The following is a 25,645-nucleotide window of genomic DNA, read 5'->3' as shown; positions in this document are numbered from 1 at the left end:
CGGGTGCTGCCGGTGCCGCGAGAGGGGCCGTTGGCCTGCGGGCGGAAAGGAGGTAGGGCGGAGGGCGGCCGCTGTGCAGAGGAGACAGGAGCTTCCTCCGGCTGTGCCCCCAGAAGCGGTGGTCCAGGGGGGCGCCGCTGCCAGGGCTGGGCGTGCAGCTGTGCCGAAGCGTTCGGAGCGAGAGGTTGTGGGGCAGGCAGGTTTAACGAGTCTGTCGTCTGCTGAGCTGAGAGCGGTATGTGGCGGAGTAAGTGGGGACTGGAGGAGCATCTCGCCTCGGTGAGGCCGAGAGAGCTGGGACGGCTCAGCCTGGAGACGAGAAGGCTCAGGGCGTTCTCCTCAATGCCGACAAGTACCTGAAGGGAGGGTGCAAAGAGGACGGAGCCAGGCGCTTCTCAGTGGTGCTCAGGGGGGTTGTGGATGCTTCACCGTTGGAGATGTTCAAAAGCTGTCTGGACATGGTCCTGGGCGACCAGCTCTGTGTGGCCCTGCTTGAGTAGGGGAGGTTGGACCAGATGGACCCCAGAGGTCCCTGCAAGCCTCAGCCATTCTGTGATTCTGTAATGAATTAATGTGTATGTGTACTTATATACAGTATGTGTGGTAATAACAAAAAAAAAAACTTCCTTGCCTGTTTTTAGTGTCTCTTTGTTCTCTTCTGTTGACTCTACCCTAAGCGGGTGTGAGTCAGCTTAGAAGAAGGATTGTTTCATGAGTATTATCATTTTCTGTTCTTCATAAAATTAATCTGATTTCTGAGGAATTTTAAAATATATATAACGAATTTGACAGAGTAAAAGTATTTTTTAAAATGTTAAAGTAAAACTTTATAAACATCTGTAAAACTTTCATATAAATATTTTGCAGATTGTGATGGTCCTTTTCAAGCAACTCAGCTGTGGAATAGTATTATTCATGCTCTTCACAGTCAGGTGGAAATCAAAAGACGTAGACAACATCTGAAAACATACAAAAACTGTTTCACTGGCTCAAATGCTGTTGATGTGGTACTGAGCCATCTTATGCAAAGCATGTACCTAAGCTGTAATGATATTTCTCGGCTGAAGGGAGTCCGTGTATGCCAAGCGTTGATGGATCACAAGGTTTTTGAGCCAGTTGGAGCAAAGTTTTCCTTATTCAAGAATGAGAAAGACACAGAGTTTGAAGACACAAACGCTAGTCTCTATAAATTTGTAAATAGCGGTCTTACTCCGCTTCTTCCGAGAAAGAATAAAGACAATGAGAGCTTGTCTCCTGAGCAAATCCGCAAACAGAAGACAAAAAGGCATTCCAAGTGAGTTACTCTGAACTGTTCTGATTGTTGTTTTTTTTTTTTAAAGTTAAGGTGGGTTAACTGTAGATGAAGTTATGTCTGTCTAACCCAGATACTGGAGAATTTTGAAAACTACGTGCCAGTTTTGAGAAATGTCAGGCCTAAATCAAAGATACTACCTAATATTTCTTGGTAATGCTAAACTGGTTTGATCTGTCCTTTTTTATTTAGAATAGAGTCTGGCACAGTAGCTTAGGAACTAGGAATCATTTTATTTTGCAATCTATTGTGCTGAAATCTGAGATTTAGTATGAATGAGCTACTTGCTGGAAGCTGTAGAAATGGAACTAATATACAGTATTTGGAATCAATGTCCTTGCCCTTTCCACGAAGCAGATGTGCATGATTGGTTTTCTAGCAGCAGGATAGACCCCAGATATAATGAAGCCATAAAGTCCTGATTTAACAGCGATTTAGGAAGTGACAGGAAGACAAATGTGTCCTGAACGTATTTGTTATACATCTAATGTGGGTTTTTTTCCCCCAAGCAGAACAAAATGTGAAACGCTTTCAAACCCTGTAGCATTAGAAGCAGACAATAAAAAGAGGGTAGAGGAGCTTCTTCGATCAATAAGTGTTCACACATCTTTACCTCCAAAGATCATGGTTAATGAACCAACTCATCTGCTTTCAAAAAGAGGTGAGGATTGAATTTTTCTTTTTAAAACTTGATTGTTCTTCACTGTATCTACTTGGAATGAGTACCTCATCTCTGTTAAACACTGCCCTTCAGAGTCCTAAATTTAACATGTCAGTAATAACAAAATACTTAAATGAGTGCTAAATGGGTAAATGCTCATAGTAAGTAAACTGAAGGAAACAAAGCAGAATTAAGTTTTTTGCAGGATGGTGCTATTCTGTTTATCCAAATACCACTCCAGAAGGAAATAGGTTTTAAGATTAAGTACATCTGTATTATATGATTCCTTTGCTATTCACTTGTGTTTTCTTGTACATATTACTCATTAGAGTAGGTTATTACTAATTCTAATACAATGGGGGAGAGAGATGTTCTCTTTAAATCCTTCTTTGTTAGGATTCCTATTTTGATCCCTTCTTCCCCAACATAGAAACTTCACACTATGCTGTTACCTTGTTTTCTTTGAACATTTAAAACATTCTTGAGTGAATAAAAACAAAGGTTAGTGCTTTGCATAAGACCTTATTTCTGAGGGTGTTTTGTTTGTTTGTTTATGGTATCAGTAATAGAAGATGTCTGGAAACAGCAAACTCTGCTACGACTGCTGCAGTTAATTGATGTTCCTCTTCTAGAAGGTATCTTGGTGTCTTCAGTGAACAGAAAAACAGACTCGTTTGGCAAAGAAGATGACCTGATTATCTCAAATACTTTCCTGGAAAGAGAGGTTACATGTAGCTTAAACTTGCCTGAGTAAGTTATACATCTATAAAATGGTTTTGTTAGTGAAATAAAGCGTTTCCTGTTAGTGAACAAATTAAACTTGTTATAGTTCTATCCTTGTAGACAGGGGTGGCACTAGTATATTTTTCTTTGACCTCTTTTCAGAAGTGGTAAGGGAATTCACCAAAACTATGTTTACAACTGGACATTTGAGGATTTTAAGTATACATTAAAATTTTAACCTCAAGTGTTGGAAACACTCCTAGTTTCTAGACCAGACGTTTCTCCTTTAGGTCTCTATAGCAGATATTAGAAATTGAAAAAAAATTATTCTGAGGCTTTTTGTTTGTTTGTCACAGTTCCTGCTGGTGGCGCTGTGAAAATATAGTCAATAAGGCATCTATTAGCAACAGAAAAGGAGAAGCTAAGCTGTAGCACTGAAGAATGCTTATATCATGAGAATATAAAAGTGAAAGTATCTGCAAGTCATTAGTGCGCTTTTCCTTATATGTTCTCTTATTTTTATAGTGTTCCTGTTGATTGCACTTGGGCTTATGACTATCTTGACATATTCATTGAAAGTACATGCTAAGGCATGTCTCCTTATGTGTATATGTCTTAGTAATGCTTATTTCTGTCAAATCAATACAATTTTTATCTGTTTGTGAAACTGAGGTCAATGTGTCTACCTAAAGAGACTCTTTCGTACCATTTTTATATATTCTTGCTTTAGGGAGAAAATATTAATATTTTTACATGTTTAGAGTTTTTCATAAGCTAATAAAACTCTTGGTTCTAAACTAGGTTTATTGCTCGATCGCATCTTAACTCCATGGATTTTTTTTCTCCCAGAACGGCTTAATGAAAACTGTTTCTTTTGAGCTTTGTACTTCTGCTGTACTTGATTCTTGGGGGATTGATGGGTTTATGTCTCTTAAAATCTCTCGTATGTGGTTTTTACTCTGTATTATTCTGTACTAAGTGTCTCTAACATTTGGTTTTTTGCTAATAGATGAGCGTAAAGAAAATTCTTGCTTTATCACTTTATTCTTTTGAGGGTTGGACTAGATGACCTTTAAAGGTCCCTTCCAACACAAACTATTCTATGATTCTGTAATTACTGAAGTGGGGGGCTGGAGTAGCATCTTCGTAGACAGTATATTATTTAGGTCTGGCTGATAGCATGCCTGAGAAACGGAATATTCCAGATATGAAGAATAACCACCAGTATTACAAGTCGTTGAAGGATTCATTGCTCAAAATATGAAGGGAGAAGCATAATTTGTATCTCAAATTTTCTGTCTTCCATTTTCAAATAGTGTAGTGTTATGCTGGAAATAATCAAATAACTGTTCTCCACGTAGGTACTTAAAAACTGTAATCAAATCCTGCTTTATCCACCCTCTTTTGTAAAGCTAGCTAGACTGCTTTCTGAATGTTTAACTTAAGATGTTTTCCAGTTTATTTTATCTTTAGAATGTTTCTGTTATGGGTGTTAAAATTAGAGGCAGTATGATTGCAGTACTCGTGGGATCATAAGTAAAAGGAGGTCATAATTCCATTTCTACTTTACTGTATTCTTCCATTTATGTGTCCAAGAGTTATACAATCCTTGTCAGCCACAGCAGTTCTAGCAAAAGTTCATGTTTATCTAGCTGTCCAGCAGCAAGTTAAAAATCTTTGTTTCTGCTCTCCATGATGAAAATAAGATTCCATGGATCTTAAATAACATTGCATCTTCTCACAAGTTAGTGATTCAGTTCAAATCATTTTATATCCAGAGAGTCAGATAAAAGTAATTCTCCCTCTACCACCTACATTTCTATGATTTTAGATTTCTTCTGTACAAGATGGCTGAGTTAGTGACTTCTTCCTCTGACCTTCCAGCCTGTTTGAACAATGAGTTGCCTGCCTGAATTTTAGGTTCTCCTTACACTTTCTCTCCTTAATTAAGTCATACAGGCAACAAATGCTGAAGAAAATTTATGCCTTTATAATACATAATATATATGGTCATATAAGAAACCAATTCCACAGTCTTCTGGGATTTAAACTATTTTTATTTTTCTCCGTTGTCAAAGTAATTGTCTTGTATTTCTTCTCTAAAGATCCAGTCCCTTGCTTTTTCACTCTGGTTAGCTCTGATGGGTTTTCATTGTGTGTGTTTGGAGTCATAGTGGGGTGGTGTTTGGTTTTAAATACTAGCTGAACCAGGCACGTAGCCTAGAGTCAGTGGCAGTTTGGCATGATTGCAGCTTCTTTTGATCTGGGCATACACCTCTGGTGTATTGCCTGTAGCATAGGAAAACCATGAAGATTGCTTATTTTGAGCAGATCCTTGAACTACTATAGTGAAATAAATTACGTAAACTGCTTAATAAGCAACAAGTTTAATGCTATGGTTCAAATACGTGACTATGCCTGCATGATTATTTCTATCTAACTTTCTTTAAAGGATTAAATAAGAATAGGCAGAGCATTTTAAAGTAAGCACTAAAACTAACTTTTCCTTCTACAGGCTTGACAAATGGCTCTATGCTGCAATTGAATGCTTGGAGTATTTCCCAGACCAGTTCATAGTGATGGTTAGTCAGCAGTTGCATCAAAGCACTAACAAACCGAACAGTTTGAATGCATACAAGAAGATTCTTTTTGACATCATAATAAAGTATTATAGTCAAAAGAAGGACTCCCTTCTTGCCACTCAGGATCTCGATATTCATTCAGGAATTATAGAACTTGTAGGTAAGAGCAACCTGGACCAAAAAATACAAGTGAAAGCTGTATAAAGACGTAACTTATTAAGCATTAATTGACTGAATCATAACACCATTTGCAATGCTACTGCAGATGCACTTTATAGGTTAGAAGGGAATGCTTGCGGTCACTAGGCAGAACCTCTGCTCAAGGCAAGGACAAATTGCAAAGTTAGATCAAGTTACTTAGGGCCTGGTCCCTCTGAGTTTTAAAAATCTGCAAGGATAAATATTCACCAACCTCTGTCGGTAACCTGTTTCAGTATATAACTACTCTCACTGTGAAAATTTCTTACTGCTAGTCAAAATTTCCCTTATTGCTACTTGTGACTAATGATACAGAAGTAAAATCATTGTTTTCTTGTTAACAAGAATTAGGTTTTTTAAGTTCTGGACTTAGGGCTTTTTAAAGTAATAGTAGTTATTTAAAATCTTAAAAAAAACCCTCCCTACATATGCTCACAAGTAAAACAGAAAGGTTTAATTCAAATACAAGTTTAAGACTAATCCTACCCTAGGTAAGCCCTGTTACTTCTTCAGTTCTGTAGGGTTTATGGAGTAGGGTTTAAACTTTATCAAAAGTTTAAGTTTTTAGAGAACTGTGACAAGCTTACTGTCATAGAAACACAGTTGGCCTGTGTAAAAATGGGATTAGAATGGTGGATCCTGTGGCCAAATCCTCATGAAAATACAAAAGGCAATATTTTTATCAGCAGTATTTTGCTAAGGGGAAAAAAAATATAAAAGAAGTAATGAAAGGGAAACTATTGCAAAATTACGTAACCCATCCACAAAAAAAGAATGCTAATTTGAAATAACTGACTTAGCTACTGGTAACTCCTGCTAAATGTTCACTTAAATTAAAGATGTCATAGTACATACTTATATAAACCGATATTATAGAATATTACTAAATTTGAGAATCAAAACAGCCGAATCTGTAGGCAAGAGAAAAGACAGGGTCATAATTCTGCTGAATTACTCTAATGCTTTAGTTGCCTGTAGGTCTTTTCCGAATTTAGTACCTGCTTGATCTAAACTACATGAATGTCCAGGGCTATTCTGCTTGCTTATTCTTGCTTTCATTTTGTCATCTTTCTGACTTAAGTAAGACTATCTCACAACCAGTTTCTAATGCTTTATTTCTTTTAGACGAAGTGGTAGCCGTGATTTTATTATTAGGAAATGATTCTCTGTTTGAATATATTAGTCTGTGTTCTTGGGTTCTCAGCATTGTTCTCATTCATACTAGATCACTGTTGGGAGACTGTGCGTAACTATTTTACAACCATTTTTCCCTGTCAGTGCTATGGAATAGATTATGGTTGTCAGTGCCTAACAACTTGGATTCTAATAGTAATTTTCAGGTAGAATCCAGTGCAGTTAACCTTACTTTGATAAAGTGCTGTTGTTCTGACTTTTGTGCAAGAGGTAGCTCAAACTATCTATGAACAACTACATATTTAAAATACTTTGATAATTAATTTGGAAAGTGCTGAAGTGAGCTAAAGTACAACTTCATTTTGTTATTAGTGTATATACAGTTATAACTCTATTCTCCTCAGTTCTTAAACAGTTTCATTTAAAATGGCTGATAATACAGATCTGTTGTGAAGGCAAGCATGTTGCTGTGCTTGTTGCCTTTAAAATAAATAGATCTAGGGTACTTAGGATACAAATGAATGCAGCTGGTCAAACTGGTCCATGTGGTTTACTGAACCTTTTTACACTGGAACTTTTTCCTACAGTCTTTTAAGGTAACTCAGTAAAGCTTTAATCACAGATCAGAGAAACTCTTTTAACTTCTCTCTAGAAATGATTTAACTTCAGGTCTTTGTAGCTATGCTTTTACCTGTCTTGACCATGTCCTTTGGCAGTTCTCTTTTCTGTTCTTCTGTCTGCCCTTCTTTTATAAAGGGGTCACTTACTTGCTCTTTTGGTATTCTTTTTAAACAAAGATGGTTTCAAATAGCTTGTGGTACACCCCCAAAAGTCCTGGATTATTCCTTCTAAAATATAACGTCTGTCCCAGTAATAGGACAGAGGCCAGAAAATCACATATAAGTTCTATTCCTGTGTCTGCACTCATCTTGCTCTTGCCTTAAGAAAGTTACTTGACTTTTTGATAGTTTCTAACTTTCAAAGTGAAGATAATTAGAAGTAACATCTAAAGGAGTTCTTCTTGGAGATTATTTCCACCTTATCACATTTCCTTGAGAAACTCATAACCTAAGGACTTGGGGGGGGGGGGGGGCACCAACCAAGTGACAACAACAAACAAACAAAACTGAAAGCAATAGGAAGTTAGAATTGTTCAAATCATTAATTACTTTGAGATTAATCCTGGAATATAATATGAAGATGTGTAGACATAAACAGGGCAAACATCACTTCAGTGTTTGCACATTGTACACAGAACATAGTAATGTCCTGTATGTATTGTCCAAGCACAATCTGTTCCCTGACTAGCTATGGGACTTTAAACTTACATAGTTGAAGGCTCTGAACTTAAGGCTTTAAACTAATCTAGTTGAAATAGTGTACTGAGTCTTGTCAAAAGGTTTTAGAAGTCACGAAGAGAACTTGCTTTGTTTGGAGGGACACGCCCCCAAATGGGAATAATATTGGGGTTTAAATATGTATTCTTGACTCTGAAAATGAACAGTTGCACTGGATACGCTGTTTTACTCCTTTGCAGAAAAGAGAAAAACAGTTCAAGCTCTAGAGGCATCACAACTTTATTTAAAATTATTAGCACCAAATATCCGAGAAGAACTACATAGACTCCTGACATTCATAGCCATTGCATCAGAATCTGAGGGCTACAAATTACAAAAACAAGTAAGTATCTGTTTTGTTTAGTGTGGGAAATAGCTTTACTAGGGGAAAAGTGCTAATTTTTTTTTTTTGTCCAGAGTTAGAAGTATTCTGTTTACTGCCTTCCAGTGTGATTTGTTTTAAAACAAATATCAAGATGTTCTTCCCACTGATAGCATCCTGTTATACTTAGTCTTTGCTAACACATTGCAAGTAAATCTAATGCCAAATCTGGGTTCATTCTTTTCTAGTTTGAGAACAGATCAGTGATCATCAAGACTTGCACAAAGTTCATCTTGCAAAATAAGACATTGTCAAAATCACAGGCAGAACTGCTGACTCAGTTTCTGATGGACAACCACACTGAGCTCTTCAAGGTAGCACTTTCCTTATCTCATTGGCTTTATAATTTTAAATGTTAAATGCCATAAAGTGCCTTTTTGGAGATGACAGCTCTGAGGAGCAGGGTTTAGTGTTCCCTCTGCTACAGTCTGAAGGTACAGTCAAGCAGGGTGAGAAGCTATTCCAGACTATGGAGGACAGCTTTGTGAGAGCTTTGCAATCCTTTATATATAATACCATCTCTCTTTCTTAATGTGAATGACGCAAATAAAATTTTTAAAGTATTAATAAGTTTTTATAGAGGCCTTTTGGCACCTTGTTTCTGATGGCTGCCTACTAAATTTTTAGTCTTGTTAGTGTCTTTCTCCTTTAGAATTTAGCTAACATACTCTGAGTAGTATATAAGATGGCAAGCTCTGGTGCCCCAGCATACATGTGCAGCTTTGACAACTCTAGGAATTACTTTTGGTATTTTGAAATGTTAACTTTTAAATTAAACAAAATGAATAGAACCACAAAATGAAATGGCCTTTCTACTGAACTTGATCAGTTATGTAAATATTCAGTCATATTTTGTAGTCATCTTTATTTACGTTCTGTCATATTATCACACATGTGAAACCTTCCCAGACCCTATATTGACCTTCTGAAGTGCAGAAAGTCATGCAGTTGTGATGCTTCTCTACTGTTTTCCTCAATTATAAAATTCCTCATTAAAACATTAAAGTAGATAGAGATGAACTAATGATCTCAGCTGTTACAAGATAGCTGTAAAATGCCGTAGGCATTTATTGTCCAGTTACAAATTAGCCTTACAGAAACGCTGATTTGGTTTCAGTAAAATATTCTTTTTAATTCCTATACAACACATTCATTTCCACTTCTGACCTCAGCTGAAGACACATGAGAGGTTTTTTTGTTTTTAATTAGACCCAGTTTAGTTTGAGACTCTGAAGGGGTTAGTGTGAGTTTTGTATGTGTTAATATGCAGCCAAAACCAAATTTTGTTGTTGTTATTAAGGGTTCTGACATGAAGGTTAGGGCTTGGATTCATCATTGGAGATGGAGCCAGATCTGAGAAATGAAGTGCCCACTGCTTCACAGCAGTGACAGCAGAGTGGATGGTGGCTCACTCTAACAGCTGCAGTTGAGAGCCTTCAGTATTATACAACCTGAAATCAGTTTAAGGTCTACACTACAGTTTTTGCATCTAGAACATCTTGCTTCCTATTTCTTTGGCTGGAAATATCAGAAATAAGCATATGTATTTTAGGAAAACTGTGTTTTAGTACGATACTGTGAGAGACTTTGAATATGTACCTAAATAAATGTAGGCATAGGTTCTTTGGCAGTTAATTATGTGGTTTTAAATTGGTCATCTGAAAGCTTTAGATTCTCAAAATACAGAAGTATCGCTTTTGTAATTTTTTTCTTTGTTGGGTTGTATTTTCAGACTCCTTTAACTCTTCTGGAACTAACTAGTAAGAGACTTGAGAGTTTGCTAGAAGGACAAGATCCAGATATCAATTCAGGTAGATGATGTGATACACATTTTTTATATAAACCATTTTATACAAATTGGTTTACCATCAGTTGACTACAATTTTGCATGCACTATGTTCTTTTCCTTCATTAGAAGTGAGGCATTAAAGCAATTACTGACTAATTCATTAAATAATTCAATTATCTGGTATAAGCAAAACACTGATCTCTGAATTATTAGAGAACAAGGATTCTCTTAATTATCTAGTTTGAACACGTTACAATTTTTTTTTACCAAATAATTACTACTTCAGAAATTAGTGCAAAATGTGCTTCCTGAAGTGACTTTGGTTTGTGAATTTGATGTGATTGAATACTTAGGAACAGCAGTCTTCTGTTTCTGCCACAAGACACCTAAAAATTCTCACAGAGCTCAGTAGTTTGATGTTCTGATAGATGTCTCGAGTACAGACCTTGACTGTTTAGTGTTTTGAAGAACTCTCTTCTGTTTCTGGGTAAGCACAAAGTTTATTGAGAGGTTAAGACTTGTAGAAGGGTAGTGCAGCCTAAAAGCAAGGCATTTGGCATTTGGTGTGTATGTGGGATTAGTGCTTTCCAGCTCATTTCTTTTGTGAGCTAACATTCCATCTGGCCTTGCTGCCAAAAATATCTTTCAGCACTGTGATTAAAAGGGTTGGCTTAAATAATTTAATTTCTCTCTGACTCTTTACCTTCTTCCTTTTTGACTTCTGTATTGACAGCACATTATGTGCTTAAACATTGAAAAGAAACCATTAGTGAATGGAGTAAGCCTGTAAGTTATTGTGCTGTTTAATACTACATTTAATACAGTAATACAGCAGCTGCCTGAGAAGTAGTTTTGGTACAGTCTTTTACAGTCTTTGGGTTCTGGAATGTGTCCAAATTGCTTCTGGTTCAGTGTTTAGGAGTATTGCATATTGTGTAGCCAAAGAATAGAGAGATGAGCAACAGAGGAAGGAGTTGCCTGTCTGCAGTATTCCTGGAGCCTGTGTGATCTTCATCACACTGAACAGATAATTGGAGTATGAACCCCATACTATATTCTCCGTACTAAGTTTTGGCATTTCAGTCTATAAATGCATATAGATTCCACCTGCTTGTTGAAATAGCTAGTTTGATCTGATTGTAAGCTCTCCAGCATGGCTTTCTCCTGTCTGCCTCATTCTGGTGTCATTTTCCCGTTTTTCGTGGAGGAGACAGGAGGAAATCTTTCCTGGGAGCTACTGAGCATTCTTAGCTGTTAAACTTCTGAAGTGCAGGTGGGAACAGCAGGGAAGACTGGGGGACCCTGGTAATAAAAGGGGTCGGTCTATGGCAGGAAAGTAATCCTTAGGGCTGCTGGAAATATAAGACACTAAAAATACTGAGGGAACTCTGGGGCTGGTTTTAATCTAGTAAACCACTTGAAACCACTGGACTAAAGGATCCACATGAAGTTTTAAGAGTTAATCTTTTTGCCGGAAGTTGAGCTTTCCCTTTTGAAAGAGCTATCTTTTTCTTCATCTGACTCTGCTAAACCATAAAAAGTATTTAACATTTGGTGTTTGACAGACTCATTGTAAAAGGAGGGAAGAACAGGTCCATGTGAAAACTCTGGCACCTCAAGTTATTAATACTCTCTATGTGAAGCCTTAAGAAGATGGTGTTTGTACAGAAGAAATAGTAAGAATTTTTTTCCCCTCTAGGCAATTGACACTTGCTCCCTAACATGTACAGGAGGGAAAAGTGTCCGTAGAAGTAGCTGAATGCCAGTCTTTCCTCAGGCCAGAACTCACCTGCCCAGTGACAGGGCTTGGGTCCTTGCAGGGCAGTACTCTACCGTATAGCTTCACAATCTGTTTATGGCTAGGCTGTGCTTGAGTTGCGTGTATCTTGGGGTCCAGTTCCATGCTCTGCCCTCACCCTGACCCACTGCCTGTTAAATCACCTCTTTCTTTCTGGTGCCCAAACCATGCTGAGCTGTAAAGTCACCCAGAAGTTCCTGAATTGTATTCCTGATTTCAGAGGTGTGGTTTAGAGGCAACTGTTTCGCCAAAGTATTTATTCACTTGAATTATTTACTGGGCCTTGCTACAGATCTGATTCACTCATAGGGAATCACTGGATCGTGACAACTGTAAGGTGCATTATTGTTGTTGTGTAGCATTCTTCATTATGGTTTCTGTTTGCTAGAACTGTATTGGCTCTTTGTCTTGCAGTCCTGTTTGCAGTACAAAATCATCTGTGATCTGCACTTGTAACACTGCTTTTCAATTTTATTTTTGCAATTAATGTTTAGATGTTCATCCATGCCTGGTGGAGGGCTATATGTTTCACATTGTAGAGAATTAAAATCACATCTGAACTGGAATATCAATATACCTATGTTTCTGATCACATTTTTAATCAGGCTCTTACACAATGCATTAAACTTAATCTGAACCTCTGATTTCTTACAAAGGCTTCACCTTCTGTCAGCATGTGACAATTAAAGAATATGAAGATCAAAAACAACAAACAAATGAGTATCTTCTTGCATTGGTTCAGGAGATGGACAATGACCCTACTATTCCTTTGAAGCAGAAGAAGAAATTAATTAAAGAATTCCAAAAATACCATTCTCTCATCTATTGTAGTGGTTGTAAAACTACATGTGAGTTTTGTACTCTAAATGGTTAGACATCAACACAGCCATTTTTTGTTTTTTTTTTAAAAAGTGGAGTGTGCGTATAAAAATTGCTTATGATACAAACCGTTTTCTTATGTCTTTACATCTTCAGTTACAGGAAACTACAACTATCAAAATTACTGTGCTGCTAAAAAGTATTCATTCTAATTATTCTTTTAAGCAAAATGTACTTGATTACCTTTAAGCTAGTAATAATAGCACACTGCCTGTGCTGCTTTGATTTCAGGGCTTCGCACTTTTTCTTCTGTCCCACAGCCCCATGGCTTTCTAGCTGAGCCAAGTCTACATTCAGAGCCATGCTTGGGTTGGTAATCAATAAGGTTTTTAATCTTTTTTAGCTGTAGTTTGTAACCTAACTGTAATCTAATCTTAAACTGTAGCTTATGACTCCCCCCCGCCCCCGCTATCAAAACCTTGCCATGCACCAGTACCATACATTACTGTCCAGTGTAAAATAAATGATTTGTGGAGGAGGAAAAAAGACCAAGTTTCACCTTTCAGAGGTAAATGCCTTAATTACTAGACTGCCGGGCCACATGTATTCTTTTTCTAGCCCTGTGTGGGGTTTTTTTGGTCATTCTCCCAGAAAAGGAGCATGTATAGAAGTAGGTTATTGAGAATTATAAACCTGGAAGTATCTCCTGATTAAATGCTTCTGGTGTTGAGTAGTTGGAGAAGGGGATTTTAGTTTGGGTTTGGTTTTTTTTTTCTCTCTTCAATGCCTTTACTGGGTCTCATGCAAAATACTGAACCTGGTAACAGGGAGGGATGATAACATCGTACTTTATAGGGCAGATGGACTGGGAATTGCTTTGGGAAAAAATGTATTTTTTAAAACAACCTCTTGCATTTTGACTTGATTAGCAGTTGCTTGTGCTAATTTAAAGATGATAATAAAGCATTGCATAAAAAGCAATTAATCAGTCTATCATTTCATAGTGCTTTCATACGGAAGAGGAAGCTGAGCAGGTGTAGAACCAGGCATCAGACGGGAAATGCTTCCAGTGGACAGCAGGAGTTTATAGCTGCCACGTGCTTTGCTTCAGGGGACAAGAAGTCAAGATTGATAAAGTTTTGCAGACAAAGGAAATGAAGAGCTCTTGATAGCCCTATTTTATTCATCTACCCTGACAGGAGGATTTACTAATTTTTAATCTTCTGTTGAAAGAAACCTGATATTTTAAATATAAGAATAAGGAAGGGCCTGCTGACCAGAACAATTTTGGTGAACTACAGATGACTGGTTTTCATTGTTACGCTTTCAGTTACATTCCAAAATTCAGGAAAACTTCATAGGACTTGGGAAAGTTCTTTTATATAGTTTTAACAATGTTTGACACAGAATCATCTGGTATGAAAACTTTGACCTCTCACTCGTTTCTGTTTATGATTTCTAGCATAGAGTTATCAAATTAATTCCCAGTATGAATTTGTATTTGAAGTATAAAAAAAAAAAAGAAAAAAATTTAATCCCAAACTACTTTCCAGTCTAGTCTTATCAAAGATCGCGTGATGCCACCTTCCACCTAAGGAGGCTTACTTCTATTCATAGAGCATTCATGTTTGCTGCTACCAAGGAAAAGGTTCGTTGTTGCTTCTGTGGGAACAACACAGGTATTTCTTTTTTAAGTTCTAGCTAAAATGTGCTGATCATTTTGTGAAGCTGTTACTTACAAAACTAAAGGTTAGATGTGCTGGCAGTCTAAAGTAAAAAAGATCGTATTTAGGAAGAAAGATCCTCTCAGAAAACTTTAATTGTGGCAGCTCATCATCAAGATCTCCTATTCTCTGGAGTGTTGGCTTCTCTTCATAGAATCACAGAATGGTTTGGGCTGGAAGGGACCTTTAAAGGCCATCTAGTCCTACTCCCCCTGCAGTGAGCAGGGACATGTTCAACTTGATCAGGTTGCTCAGAGCCCCGTCCAACCTGACCTTGAATGTTTCTAGGGATGGAGCATCTTTTCTATATTGCACTTATGCTGAGACCTCTGGGTAGCAACAGGAGCAGCTCATGAGAAGCTGGAATGTTGATCAGAACATGGCTCTAACTCCACGTATTTGTCTGAAGTAGAAAAGAAATGGAAGCCAGAGATGAGGATACCTCTCTATCTTAATGCTATCAGTGAGCCCAGGGGCTGGTGGTACACACCTTTGTTTCCCCTGTTCACAGGACTGACCATTCAACGACATCAATTACTATGTCTTGGGTCTCAGATCTTCACAATTTTCAGAAAGTAATAGTATCTAGTTGTGCTTCAGAGTGCCCCTCTCTGGACCTTATCAAGGACCACTGGAGGGGCATGAAATCCAGTGAAGCTTCTGCTTAATCCCTGCCATCAACTGTCCAAATCAGTCAGTGCTCTTTGTTCCAAGCTAGGTAAGTGTACCGAGTTAAGTATACTTACTGGTTTTACGTAGGGGTAGACAAGAGAGGGAATATGAGACTTCGGCTGAGAATAGGATACTCTGTGCAAATCCAAGACCACCGAGTATCACCAGCCCAACTAATAAGGGCAATTACCGCATGGCCCTGAGCTGCATCAGGTCAAGATCTGTGTGGGCACCTTTATGTTTGTTATCCACCCTCTGCCTGTGTCCTGGCAACCAAGTAAGCCAGGTGGGGCACCCCCTACTAGCGTAGCCCTCTGAGGCTTTTATCTGGCTACCACCCTTTACCATTGCTCTTTCCCCTCCTGCATGCAATGGTACGGTAACAGAGCTTCTGATGCCACCTCTGCTCTGCAAATGGAAATAAAAGGTACAGGCTGGGGCACTTGTGTTTTTCTGGAATGCACAGATAGGACACAGATGGGATTACCCAGGACACAGCTGCAATCTTGGTTCACCTCAGACACCAGCCTGGCAGAGATTTCAGAAAGGGGAGCGTCAAGAGGCATAATTATTTGCTCAGCCATTGTTTCAAACAAAAAACAAACAACAAACCTCACACCCCACTAACCCCAAGCCCCTTTTTAAAAAGGAATTGTTCAAATTACTCTTTTCTTAAAGCCAAAGTATACTTTCAGTAGCAGTCGTCACATTTCAAGTATATTCCTCTCATGGCTATTCACTAAAATAACCGAAAAAAACTCATGTATTCCTTTTCAGGATAGGCAATCTCAAAGAGACCTTTTGAGATGTGTTTAATGTCCATTCAATTGCATGCACCACTTAGAATAATACTAATTGTGAGGGAAAAAAAAAATCTTGGTTTTTTTCCTCACTATGTATTTTTACTCACAGCAGTACAAGCACTCAATATTTTTATTGCCTCATACATTGAGGTCTTTGCAATAAGAATACAATGAAGCTATCAGTAAAAGACGAGAACATAATGAAATTATAATGAATGTATTTCATAGTATTAGGCTTGTAAAACTTTATTTTTAAACTCTGAAAATTAATTTTTCCCACTTAAGTACAGGAGAGCTAAAACACAATCCTAACTGACAGAAAACAGGTTGTAGTTCAGAGTTCCATTCTGAGTAAAACAATGGGATAACAATGTATCCAAGTACACTACCTATATATCAAATTTCTCTTCACAGATATTGTGTCCGTGTTCTTCATAATCTTCTCTAGTTACTACCATGTCTTCAAAATCATCATTTTCAGAAATGAGCTTCCCACCTTCCCAAGAATAAGTAATAGGGCTGAAAAATGAACAAAGTTATTGTTACTCATCTGTAAGTTCATTTAAAGTAGAAGCATGCAGTGATGATTGCCAAGACTTCTATTTAGAAAATTTTACACCTATTTAGAAATATATCTTCGATTGCTAAATCAAACTATCCAGCTCCAGACAAGTTATGAGACAAAGTTTCAACTTTTAGCAGTGCTAACTGACTTTGCTTTTTATAAGCAAGTGCATCTTCGGAGGCAGGTGTGAAAAGGGCAGGAAGTGGAGATGTCTTTGTATTTACTATGCGCAGGTAATTATTCTTCAGTAATATTTAAAAATACTCTATAATGCTTTAAAAAAAGTAAAGACTTTTTCTGTACTTTCAAGATGTACTTGTTTTGTCTTAACTGTATACTGTCTCTACAAAGATGTTATCGCTTCCAAATCCCTGAAGTGGCTACATTAATAATAACATGTCAGCATTCAGATGATGAAAATTCTTCTAAGTAAAAAGACTAAACTCTAATCTTGCATACTTATGTATCCATTTAATGACAATACAGTCTTATTTATCTGTTTACAATAAAAAGACTGGTCCTGAAAACACATCTGCTTAACTTTATTAGCCAAAGTACAGGACAGGCAGGGGGTCTCTAATGTATTTGGTTTGTCTGAAAATGCACCGATTTTCATTGCAAAATGAAAAAAATGAAAAATGCAAAATGCATTCTTATAAAATGCTGGTTCAAGTAATATGTGTTCAAAAAACGTGCGGACGTGGCACTTCGGGACATGGTTTACTGGGCCTGGAGGGTGTTGGGTTGATGGTTGAACTTGATGATCTTAGAGGTCTTTTCCAACCTTAATGTTTCTATGAATATTTAAATTAACCTCTTTACTCAATCTACCTTTTTAATCAGCAAAAGAAACCCGACTTCATAGTTTGTTCTGCTTGAAGGACAAAGCTTGTTCTGTACAGTTCAGAACTTACTTTTCAGGCAGAACAACGGAAACATCATAATCAGTTGGAGTAAGACATCGAACTTCAGAATAAACCCGATCTCTGAAGCCTGGAAAAAGGGTGTTTCCTCCAGTGAGAACTATGTTCTTGAAGAAATGAGGCTGCATTTCTGTAAAATAATTAAGTAAATCTGTCATTAGAGACTAAATATATATTTAAAGTTTCTTTCACAACTTTGTTGTGAATTGGAACAGAAGAAATACGCACAGAAGAATGTTGTGATCATCTAATGATCTCATCAGTTAAAATGTTTTCTTGAGAAATACAACAAAGTAATCAATCACGCTCTGTTCTTTGTGATTTTTAGAATTTGGCTTTGATAACTAATGTTTTCTTACATTGTCTATTAGATTTCATGTCAGCCAACACAATTCCCCTTTCAAAAAGGAATTTAAATTATACTATTTTTTTTAAGAGTACAAAATTATAGCCTCAATGCCACCATACTTATGTGAGATCATAAAACCTACAAAATTCTTTGTAATAATAACATTAATTACATGTACATTGTCTATAAAATAAAAGTTTTAGTATTACTTCTAACAGGCACAGCAGCCCGAAAGTTTTTATACTTTGATGCTTAAATTACTGAGTTTGGTCAGATTAATTTTTCTTAGCAGTTTGATTTTTCTCTTCTTACAGTGAAGAAAGGTATTTTAAAACACAACTAAAACTAATTTCAAGTATACCCCATCATTGGCATCAAAGACAGATAGGTCATGTTAGAAAAGGATGTTAAAAAGAATTAAGTCTACAGCAATCAACTGAAACAAAAATAGAAACCAATCAATGAATCGGCACAAATCTGTGTTTGCCTAACAGAGAATCTTGTAGACAATCAGTTCTAGAGTATATGACACACACCAGAAAACAGAACAGTTCACAACAATGTAATAACTGGCATATTGAGAGTCCTAGCTTCTTAAGACACTTTGGATGCCTAAAAACCCATACAACCAACCAACCAAAAAACCCAAAACAACAACAAAAACATATACCCCCCCACTTTTCAAAATACTTTTAGGTTATACCTTCAGGTAAATTCTGAATAGAATAAACAATGGCTTCAGGAATTCCCATCTCTTGAATACCAATGTCCGAAGGATGGAAGAGTATTTCTGGAACTGCAAATCTTTCGTTTGTTAGACGAAGTATTTGTTCGCCGGTCTTGTATTTTCCGCTTAGCACCATCTCTTCCCTTGGCTAAATTAAAGACATGAATAGTAGCTACTGCTTAAGAAAAGAAATTACATCCTGGAGTATTCAGCTAATCTTTTTCATCTACTGCAGAGGTAGGTAGTATAGTCTATGTTAAGTTGTATTATCAACAAATCTTTTACGAATAATACATACTCTGGTATTAAATCTAAGGTGACTTTGCTCTTATCAACTGCAGTTTTGCCTAAAGCAAAATATAACAGGTATGCACAAGAGTGGCCTTAAAATACTGGGACTGCTTTTGAAACTATGCCCAGCTCAGTAAATGAGATAAAATTGTTAAATTGTCTTCATTGGTGTGAAGACTTTTCATGCTCTTCTATAACATGACTTTGAACTTTCTACCTATTAGGGTATTCAAATGAAAGTCAGAGAAACTTACAAAAAAGTAACAAAGCAGAAAAACCATTTTCCAACTTAACTTTTTAAAAAAACCCACACAATAATGCGATGGATAGGTTGTATGACAGAGCACAAGCACAGAAAGCTACAAGTATTAAATAATAGAACATAAAATGCTATGTTGGAAAAATAGTATTTAATTTTCACCTCAACTAAGGAAAACTTTACCAACTAATGCATAGCACAGAAAGAAGTTACAACACACCATTAGAAAAAATAAAGTCTTTTTAACTTCTTTACTAGGCTTGTGGAGGACAACAGTCCAAAAAATACCTCAAAAACCATACTATCATTACCTTACAAAATCCTTTTTTGATTGTGCTGAAGTCTGGCAAAACATAATCTACCATAACAGTATTTTCCTCTCCTTTCAATCTAAAAGAGAAGAATGTACAATACAACAGAATAAAGAACAAGTTCTAAATCCCAACTATTTTATACTGACAAGACTTCCTTTGACTTAACTGGAAAATTTTCTAATTAAGAGTATAGTTTTATTTGTTTGTACAAGTAGATTATTCAGAAGTACCAATTTCTACATTTAGTACCATTGTATACATACTTGGCAATGTCCATGTCCTTGTAGAAGTCTTGAGAAACGTAACATACGTCTTCTTTCACTTGATTAATTACATGCGTTTCATCCATAACATGTAGCTGCCTGTGAAAAACAAAAAACAAAACCACAGAAGTCTGAGAATAATACAGTCTTAGCATTACCTGTCCAGTTTTCCACTGGAGATGAGCAACCATAGTTTTCAAATTACAGAAAGCTACTGTCTCAATATCTAAAACTTGTATTCAATTTACAAAAGCATTCCTGGCCTACTGGAGTTTAGTATTTTTTTGTTTCACAGTTCAATAAATACAAACATCTACCTGCATTTGCCAAATGTCTTCATAACAAGTATAGCCATAATCCTGCAATTGGCTCTACTAGCAAAGACCTTTACCTAGATAAAAGTTCCAAGCTAAAGGATCCTAATGAAAAGCTGATCCTATTGAATTTTATTTGTGGTATTGATAGAATCAATGATTCTGACTGATGATCTACTGATGATCTACTGAGACTTCTCAGAAAATATGGAAGGACTTGTATAATTGTGAAAACACAGGTAACCTCAGCGACTTCAAAAGCACTGGCACTTTAAAAACTCACAGCCTAATTCTTCGAAGAGCTTAAACTCATTTTAATTCATCTTGATCTTAAGCTCAAGATGGCAGCTAGCAGATTATGAGACAAAAATTCCCTTCTCCTTTAAACAGCATTTAATCTACAATTCACAGAACCAGTAAGAATATCCCCACAAACTTCTAGCTCATTTCATACCAGGTCTCAAGATGGTGATCAGCATGCTTTACCTGTAAGAGATTATCTCCTTCAGATGGTTCGTTAAGAGTTTTCCTCCAACATTAATCCTACAGAAAAGGAGTAACACAAGGAATTGCATCATTATTAACTTCAGGCATAGCAAACAATTCTTCTAGAAAATTTATACTACAGTTTACCTGATGATTGCTTCTTTCTTCTTTTTACTTCTACAATAAGGTACAATGTGTGTAAAAGAGTATCCGCTATCCACAATGATACAACATAATTCAGATGGATTATCCCGGAAATACCTGTGTGCACTAAGAGCTCCAGCTGAAATACAGAAAACTTCATTCAATTTTTATATTAATATACACTTTTAGAATTTACATTGATACGAAAGTCTACTTGCTTCATATTTTAAATGCCTCTGACAGATTTCTGAGACCTCAATACATAATACTACAGCCAACACATGAATTAATTTTGACAGTGGATAAAATTAAGTATCATTTATTCTTTTTCAAGAATTCAAGTCAATGTTCAGTTTTCTCTCATGAAGTCCAAGCAGACTGGTCATACCACAATTTATGAAAGCTGTCTAAAGGAGTATCCTATGTCCAACTATCTTTCAGAAGGGTTGTGATGTTATTTACACATTTCGTGTAAGATACTGTACATTTCATGATTGTAATGCTGCACTTTACTTGCTAATACAGAACAAAACCAGAGAAAAACCATCCCCGACCCCCCCCCGCCCCCCCCCCCGCCAAAAAAAAAGGAAAGCTATCAAAGTCTTCATGCAGATCTTTGGTAGACTTTCTCAAATGCTATCCTGTTTCATCCGTTATCTCCGTCATCCTGACTCTCCTCAGATTTCCTTTAACTAAACAGCATGATGCTCTTAAGAAAGTAGTATAAGAGTATAGCTGGAATTGCAAAAAAAAAAAAAAAAAGAAAAGGTTTCATCCAGTTAGACATATAGTAGCATATTATGCAAAAGCCAGGAAGGAAACAGAGTAATTTCTTTACTGTCTTTATACATACATATATGTGCGTATGCATTTATTTATTTATTTTCAAGGTTAACCTTCAAAATATGTAAATGTGAACTAGAAGAAGACAGACTCACCATTTACTCTAAGAACTGCTTGAAATTGATATTCTTCAAATAGGATTTCATTCATGGATTCCTGTATTGAACTGAAGTTAAAATAAGGTTCGGTAATAATAATGTTGGTATCTACAAAATCCACCTACGAAAAATATATTAAGATTGTCATTGCACAAAACTTAGAAATCAATACTCCATTAACATATTTTGCAGCAGTTGAAGATCAGGTAAATCTGAAGACATGATTGATTATTAAGGGAGAAGCCGCCGCTCGAGCATTCACATGCCAATCAAGGAGTCACACACACACCACCCGAGACTGCCACTGCTAGGACCGGAGGAGTCCCTTCGCAGTTGGCGACTCCAATGAGCCGACGGGTGCCCCTTTTGACTCGTCTCACACACACACTCTCACTCTCAGGCGCTTCCTCTTCCCTCAGGCTCAACCCTAGGTTTCCCGAAGTAGAATCTCCAACATGATGTACGCCTGACAAATTTATTGAGTGGTACAGCTGTGAAGAACAGCTCTAGCTGTGTGCCTCTGGAGAGGGACCCCAAATAAATCATGTAACTAAGAGTTCAGTATAAGTTCATCAGTATCTAGGTGCAAGTTTACAGCTTGCAGCCTAAGGCTTTTTACTAATGCTAAACAATGGATTCCATTTGAACTAGGAACTGACTACTGTAACATGATTACCGCTTGCCATACCTGTTTGTAGATGCGAGGCTTAGAAAGTTTTAGGTTTTTTAAAGACTTCATGAGCAGTGAGACAACTTTGTCAAACTAATGGGTAAAAACATAATAGAAGGCAACACCCTCATACATATTCTGCTCTTGTTACCATCCTTACAAATTGTAATCCAACATTTTAAAGAGATATCCATAAAGAAACACTACAATACTAACGTAAGATATTTTACACTAATCCTGCTAACTACAGAAAGATAAGTCTCTTCAACGGCTCAGCACTTGCATGACAAAATTACTTACCTAATAACCAAAGATGAAGTCCTGCACAAAGTAGAATCAGTAATAAAATTCCCAGTGACCTCTAATGAGGCCAGCAAAAGATTCTGGACTTTCTGCATTTACTGATATCTCAAACTCCTTTAGAGAGGACTTAGGAGGGTTACTTCAGTCATTAACTGGATATGGCCCTAAACATATTACCAGTTGTACCCCTCTGTAGTCACTCACAAAAAAGAATTAAAAACAAACTCTCCTCGAAACCATGACTAAATTGAATCTAGTTCCAAAACTAAAACAAAACCGAAGTATCAAAAGCCAGTACTGTATATTTTTATGTATGGAGACTAAGATATTTTGAGGCGTTACTCAGGACTATCCTGCTTCCTAGGTGTTACAAAAAACCCAAAACTTTCAGAGTATGTAACAATACATTTTTTAAAAGAAAAATTAAAAAGGAAGCCTCACTACACTTCTTGTGCTAAACCCAGTTCATGTGGTAAGTAAGAAAAATTAAATATCATATATTTATATTTTATACATTCAACTTGCTCATACGCAGAAAATGGTCAGCCAAAGATGGTTACTCAATGTGTACATCTTTTGGCCCACTGACCTAGCTCATCACTCTCTTTTACATCAACAGTTTCTTGATCTCTAAACCACATTGTATCTGTCTATAATAATTATTATTTTTACTAACATGAACTCTTAATTATACTGGTGTGAATTTCTTAGTGTATGTGAACTGAACTCAGTACAATTATACACAAGATTGAAAAATGTAAGTTTTTGAAATTCCTACACCAAGACCTCAAAGTAAAAATTTTCTTCAGTTTGCAAAAAAATAAATCCCTGTAATTTCTAATTGAAGGCACTTTCAAAGGCAACAGTAAGCACACCAGTTCTATTTAATATTTGAGGTACTTTTGTTAATTCCATTAGTCACTATTTAACCTGCACAAAATCTGTAATTAAAAAAAAGCTCTTACTTGATACATTTCTTTTCCAAAAAGATAATCCCAAACCTGTCTCTGGACATCCCAGTTCACCAAGTAACCCTGTAGGAATTTAGAAAAAAAAATTACCCTATTTAGAAAATAAAACCATACTTAAAAAACATAAATTATTAGAGAACAAAAAATGTCAAGTGATTGATAGACTGGTAATACACAGAAATTTGAGAGTAAAAACATCTAAATTCACATTTCTATGCTAAGGAGTAAATGTTACATAGGGTAAAGAATGTTAGAAATATTACCCATCAGTATGTTAATTACTACACTACAAAAACAATGTAAATTGTGCTTCCTATATACATTAATCTCTTTGACAGAAGCCTGCCAGTGTGACCTCTGTGACAGGGAAGGTTATGGAGCAGATCATCTTCAGTGCCATCATGTGGCATGTACAGGACAAACAGGTGATCAGGGCCAGTCAGCATGGGTTTATGAAAGCCTGACTAACCTGAGCTCCTTCTATGATGAGGTGACCCACTTAATGGATGAGGGAAAGACTGTGGATGTTGTCTACACTTCAGTAAAGCCTTTGACACTGTTTCCCACAGCATTCTCCTGGAGAAACTGACTACTCACAGCTTGGTCAGGTGTATTCTTCGCTGGCTAATAAACTGGTGGGATGGCCGGGCCCAAAGAGTTGTGGTAAATGGGGCTAAATCCAGTTAGTGGCTGGTCACAAGTGGTGTTCCCCAGGGCTTGGTATTGGGGACAGTTCTGTTTAATATTTTTATCAATGATCTGGACAAGGGGATCAAACGCACCCTCAGCAAGTTTGCAGATGACACCAAGTTGGGTGGGAGTGTTGATCTGCTCCAGGGTAGGAAGGCTCTACAAGAGGGATCTGGACAGGCTGGATCAATGGGCTGAGGTCAATTATATGAGGTTTAACAAGGCCAAATGCCAGGTCCTGCACTTCGGTCACAACAACCCCATGCAACGCTACAGGCTTGGGGAAGAGTGGCTGGAGAGCTGCCTGGCAGAAAAGGACCTGGGGGTGCTGGCTGACAGCCGGCTGAACATGAGCCAGCAGTGTGCCCAGGTGGCCAAGAAGGCCAACAGCATCCTGGCCTGTATCAGAAATAGCATGGCCAGCAGGAGTAGGGAGGTGATCATGCCCCTGTACTTGGCGCTAGTGAGGCCACACCTCAAATACTGTATTCAGTGGGCCCCTCACTACAAGAAGGACATTGAGGTGCTGGAGCATGTCCAAAGAAGAGCAACAGAGCTGGTGAAGGGTCCAAAGAACAAGTGCTATGAGGAGCGCCTGAGGGAACTGGGGTTGTTTAGCTTGGAGGAAAGGAGGCTGAGGGGAGACTTTATAGCTCTTTACAACTACCTGAAAGGAGGCTGCAGTGAGGTGGGTCTCAGTCTCTTTTCCCAAGCAACAAGTGATAGGACAAGAGGAAATGGCCTCAAGCTGCACCAGGGGAGGTTTAGATTGCATATTAAGAAAAAATTCTTCACTGAAAAGGTTATCAAGCACTGAAACAGGTTGCTCAGGGCAGAGCTTGAGTCACCATCCGTGGAGGTATTTAGAAGACGTGTAGACATGGTACTTAGGGACATGGTTGAGGGGTGGACTTGGCAGTGTTCACTTTAGGGTTGGACTCGATGATCTTAAGGGGCTTTTCCAATCTAAATGGTTCAATCATTGTTGAACTTTACAATGCTGAATTTGATTGGTGTATGATACTACATATTGCCCTGCAGTTGGGCATATTGTATGAAAACTATTTCTTAAAACACCAATTTACATTTGTTTATAACATTAAACTCAGGATATCTTACTTACTTTCTGAAAAGGGAGAATATAAAAAAGACCAGAGGGATCTTTAATTTCATCCAGTTGGTTTGCCGTAAAGGTTTTCAAGCGTGCAGTCTTTGATCTGAACTGACAGTTGGGAATAACACTGGAAAAGATTGGGAAGTTTCCTGTACATCATGATACGAGACACATTCTTTGTCTTTACACTACTTTCATAAACACTACATAAATAATTACATAAATTCAGTAATATTTTTGCTGCTGTGTTTTGGTTTTAAGCGATTTATAGGCGCCAGTTAGAAGGGAAATCTCTGATTTCTGACACCTCCGGTGCAGATGAGGCACCTTTTGGGAAAACAAAACAAACCCTGCCCGCTGCACTGAGCCAGCCCCCCGCCGCCAGCA

General features: G+C 37.3%; 2 protein-coding genes across 2 annotated transcripts; one reads left to right on the top strand and one right to left on the bottom strand.

Moving 5' to 3' along the window:
• Window positions 1-237: 237 nt before the first annotated feature.
• On the top strand, window positions 238-12,790 carry DEPDC4 (DEP domain containing 4). Its single transcript, XM_010284024.1, has 9 exons — window positions 238-352; window positions 868-1,294; window positions 1,822-1,973; window positions 2,537-2,723; window positions 5,212-5,438; window positions 8,148-8,290; window positions 8,518-8,643; window positions 10,062-10,140; window positions 12,573-12,790. The coding sequence occupies exons 1-9, from the start codon at window positions 238-240 to the stop codon at window positions 12,788-12,790; spliced, it is 1,674 nt and encodes a 557-aa protein (XP_010282326.1).
• Window positions 12,791-16,046: 3,256 nt separating this feature from the next.
• Window positions 16,047-25,385, bottom strand: ACTR6 (ARP6 actin-related protein 6 homolog (yeast); the record flags this gene model as incomplete). The annotated part of the gene is made up of 10 exons (XM_010284023.1): window positions 16,047-16,453; window positions 17,414-17,552; window positions 18,475-18,646; window positions 19,360-19,438; window positions 19,626-19,724; window positions 20,426-20,482; window positions 20,573-20,708; window positions 21,508-21,631; window positions 23,449-23,517; window positions 25,268-25,385. Coding segments are annotated over 10 exons (1,123 nt in total), but the record flags the coding sequence as incomplete, so codon positions are not given.
• Window positions 25,386-25,645: the final 260 nt, after the last annotated feature.

This window comes from Phaethon lepturus, unplaced genomic scaffold (assembly GCF_000687285.1).
Source record: "Phaethon lepturus isolate BGI_N335 unplaced genomic scaffold, ASM68728v1 scaffold9573, whole genome shotgun sequence".
Lineage (NCBI taxonomy): Eukaryota > Metazoa > Chordata > Aves > Phaethontiformes > Phaethontidae > Phaethon > Phaethon lepturus.
This window is presented reverse-complemented; position numbering and strand designations above follow the sequence as displayed.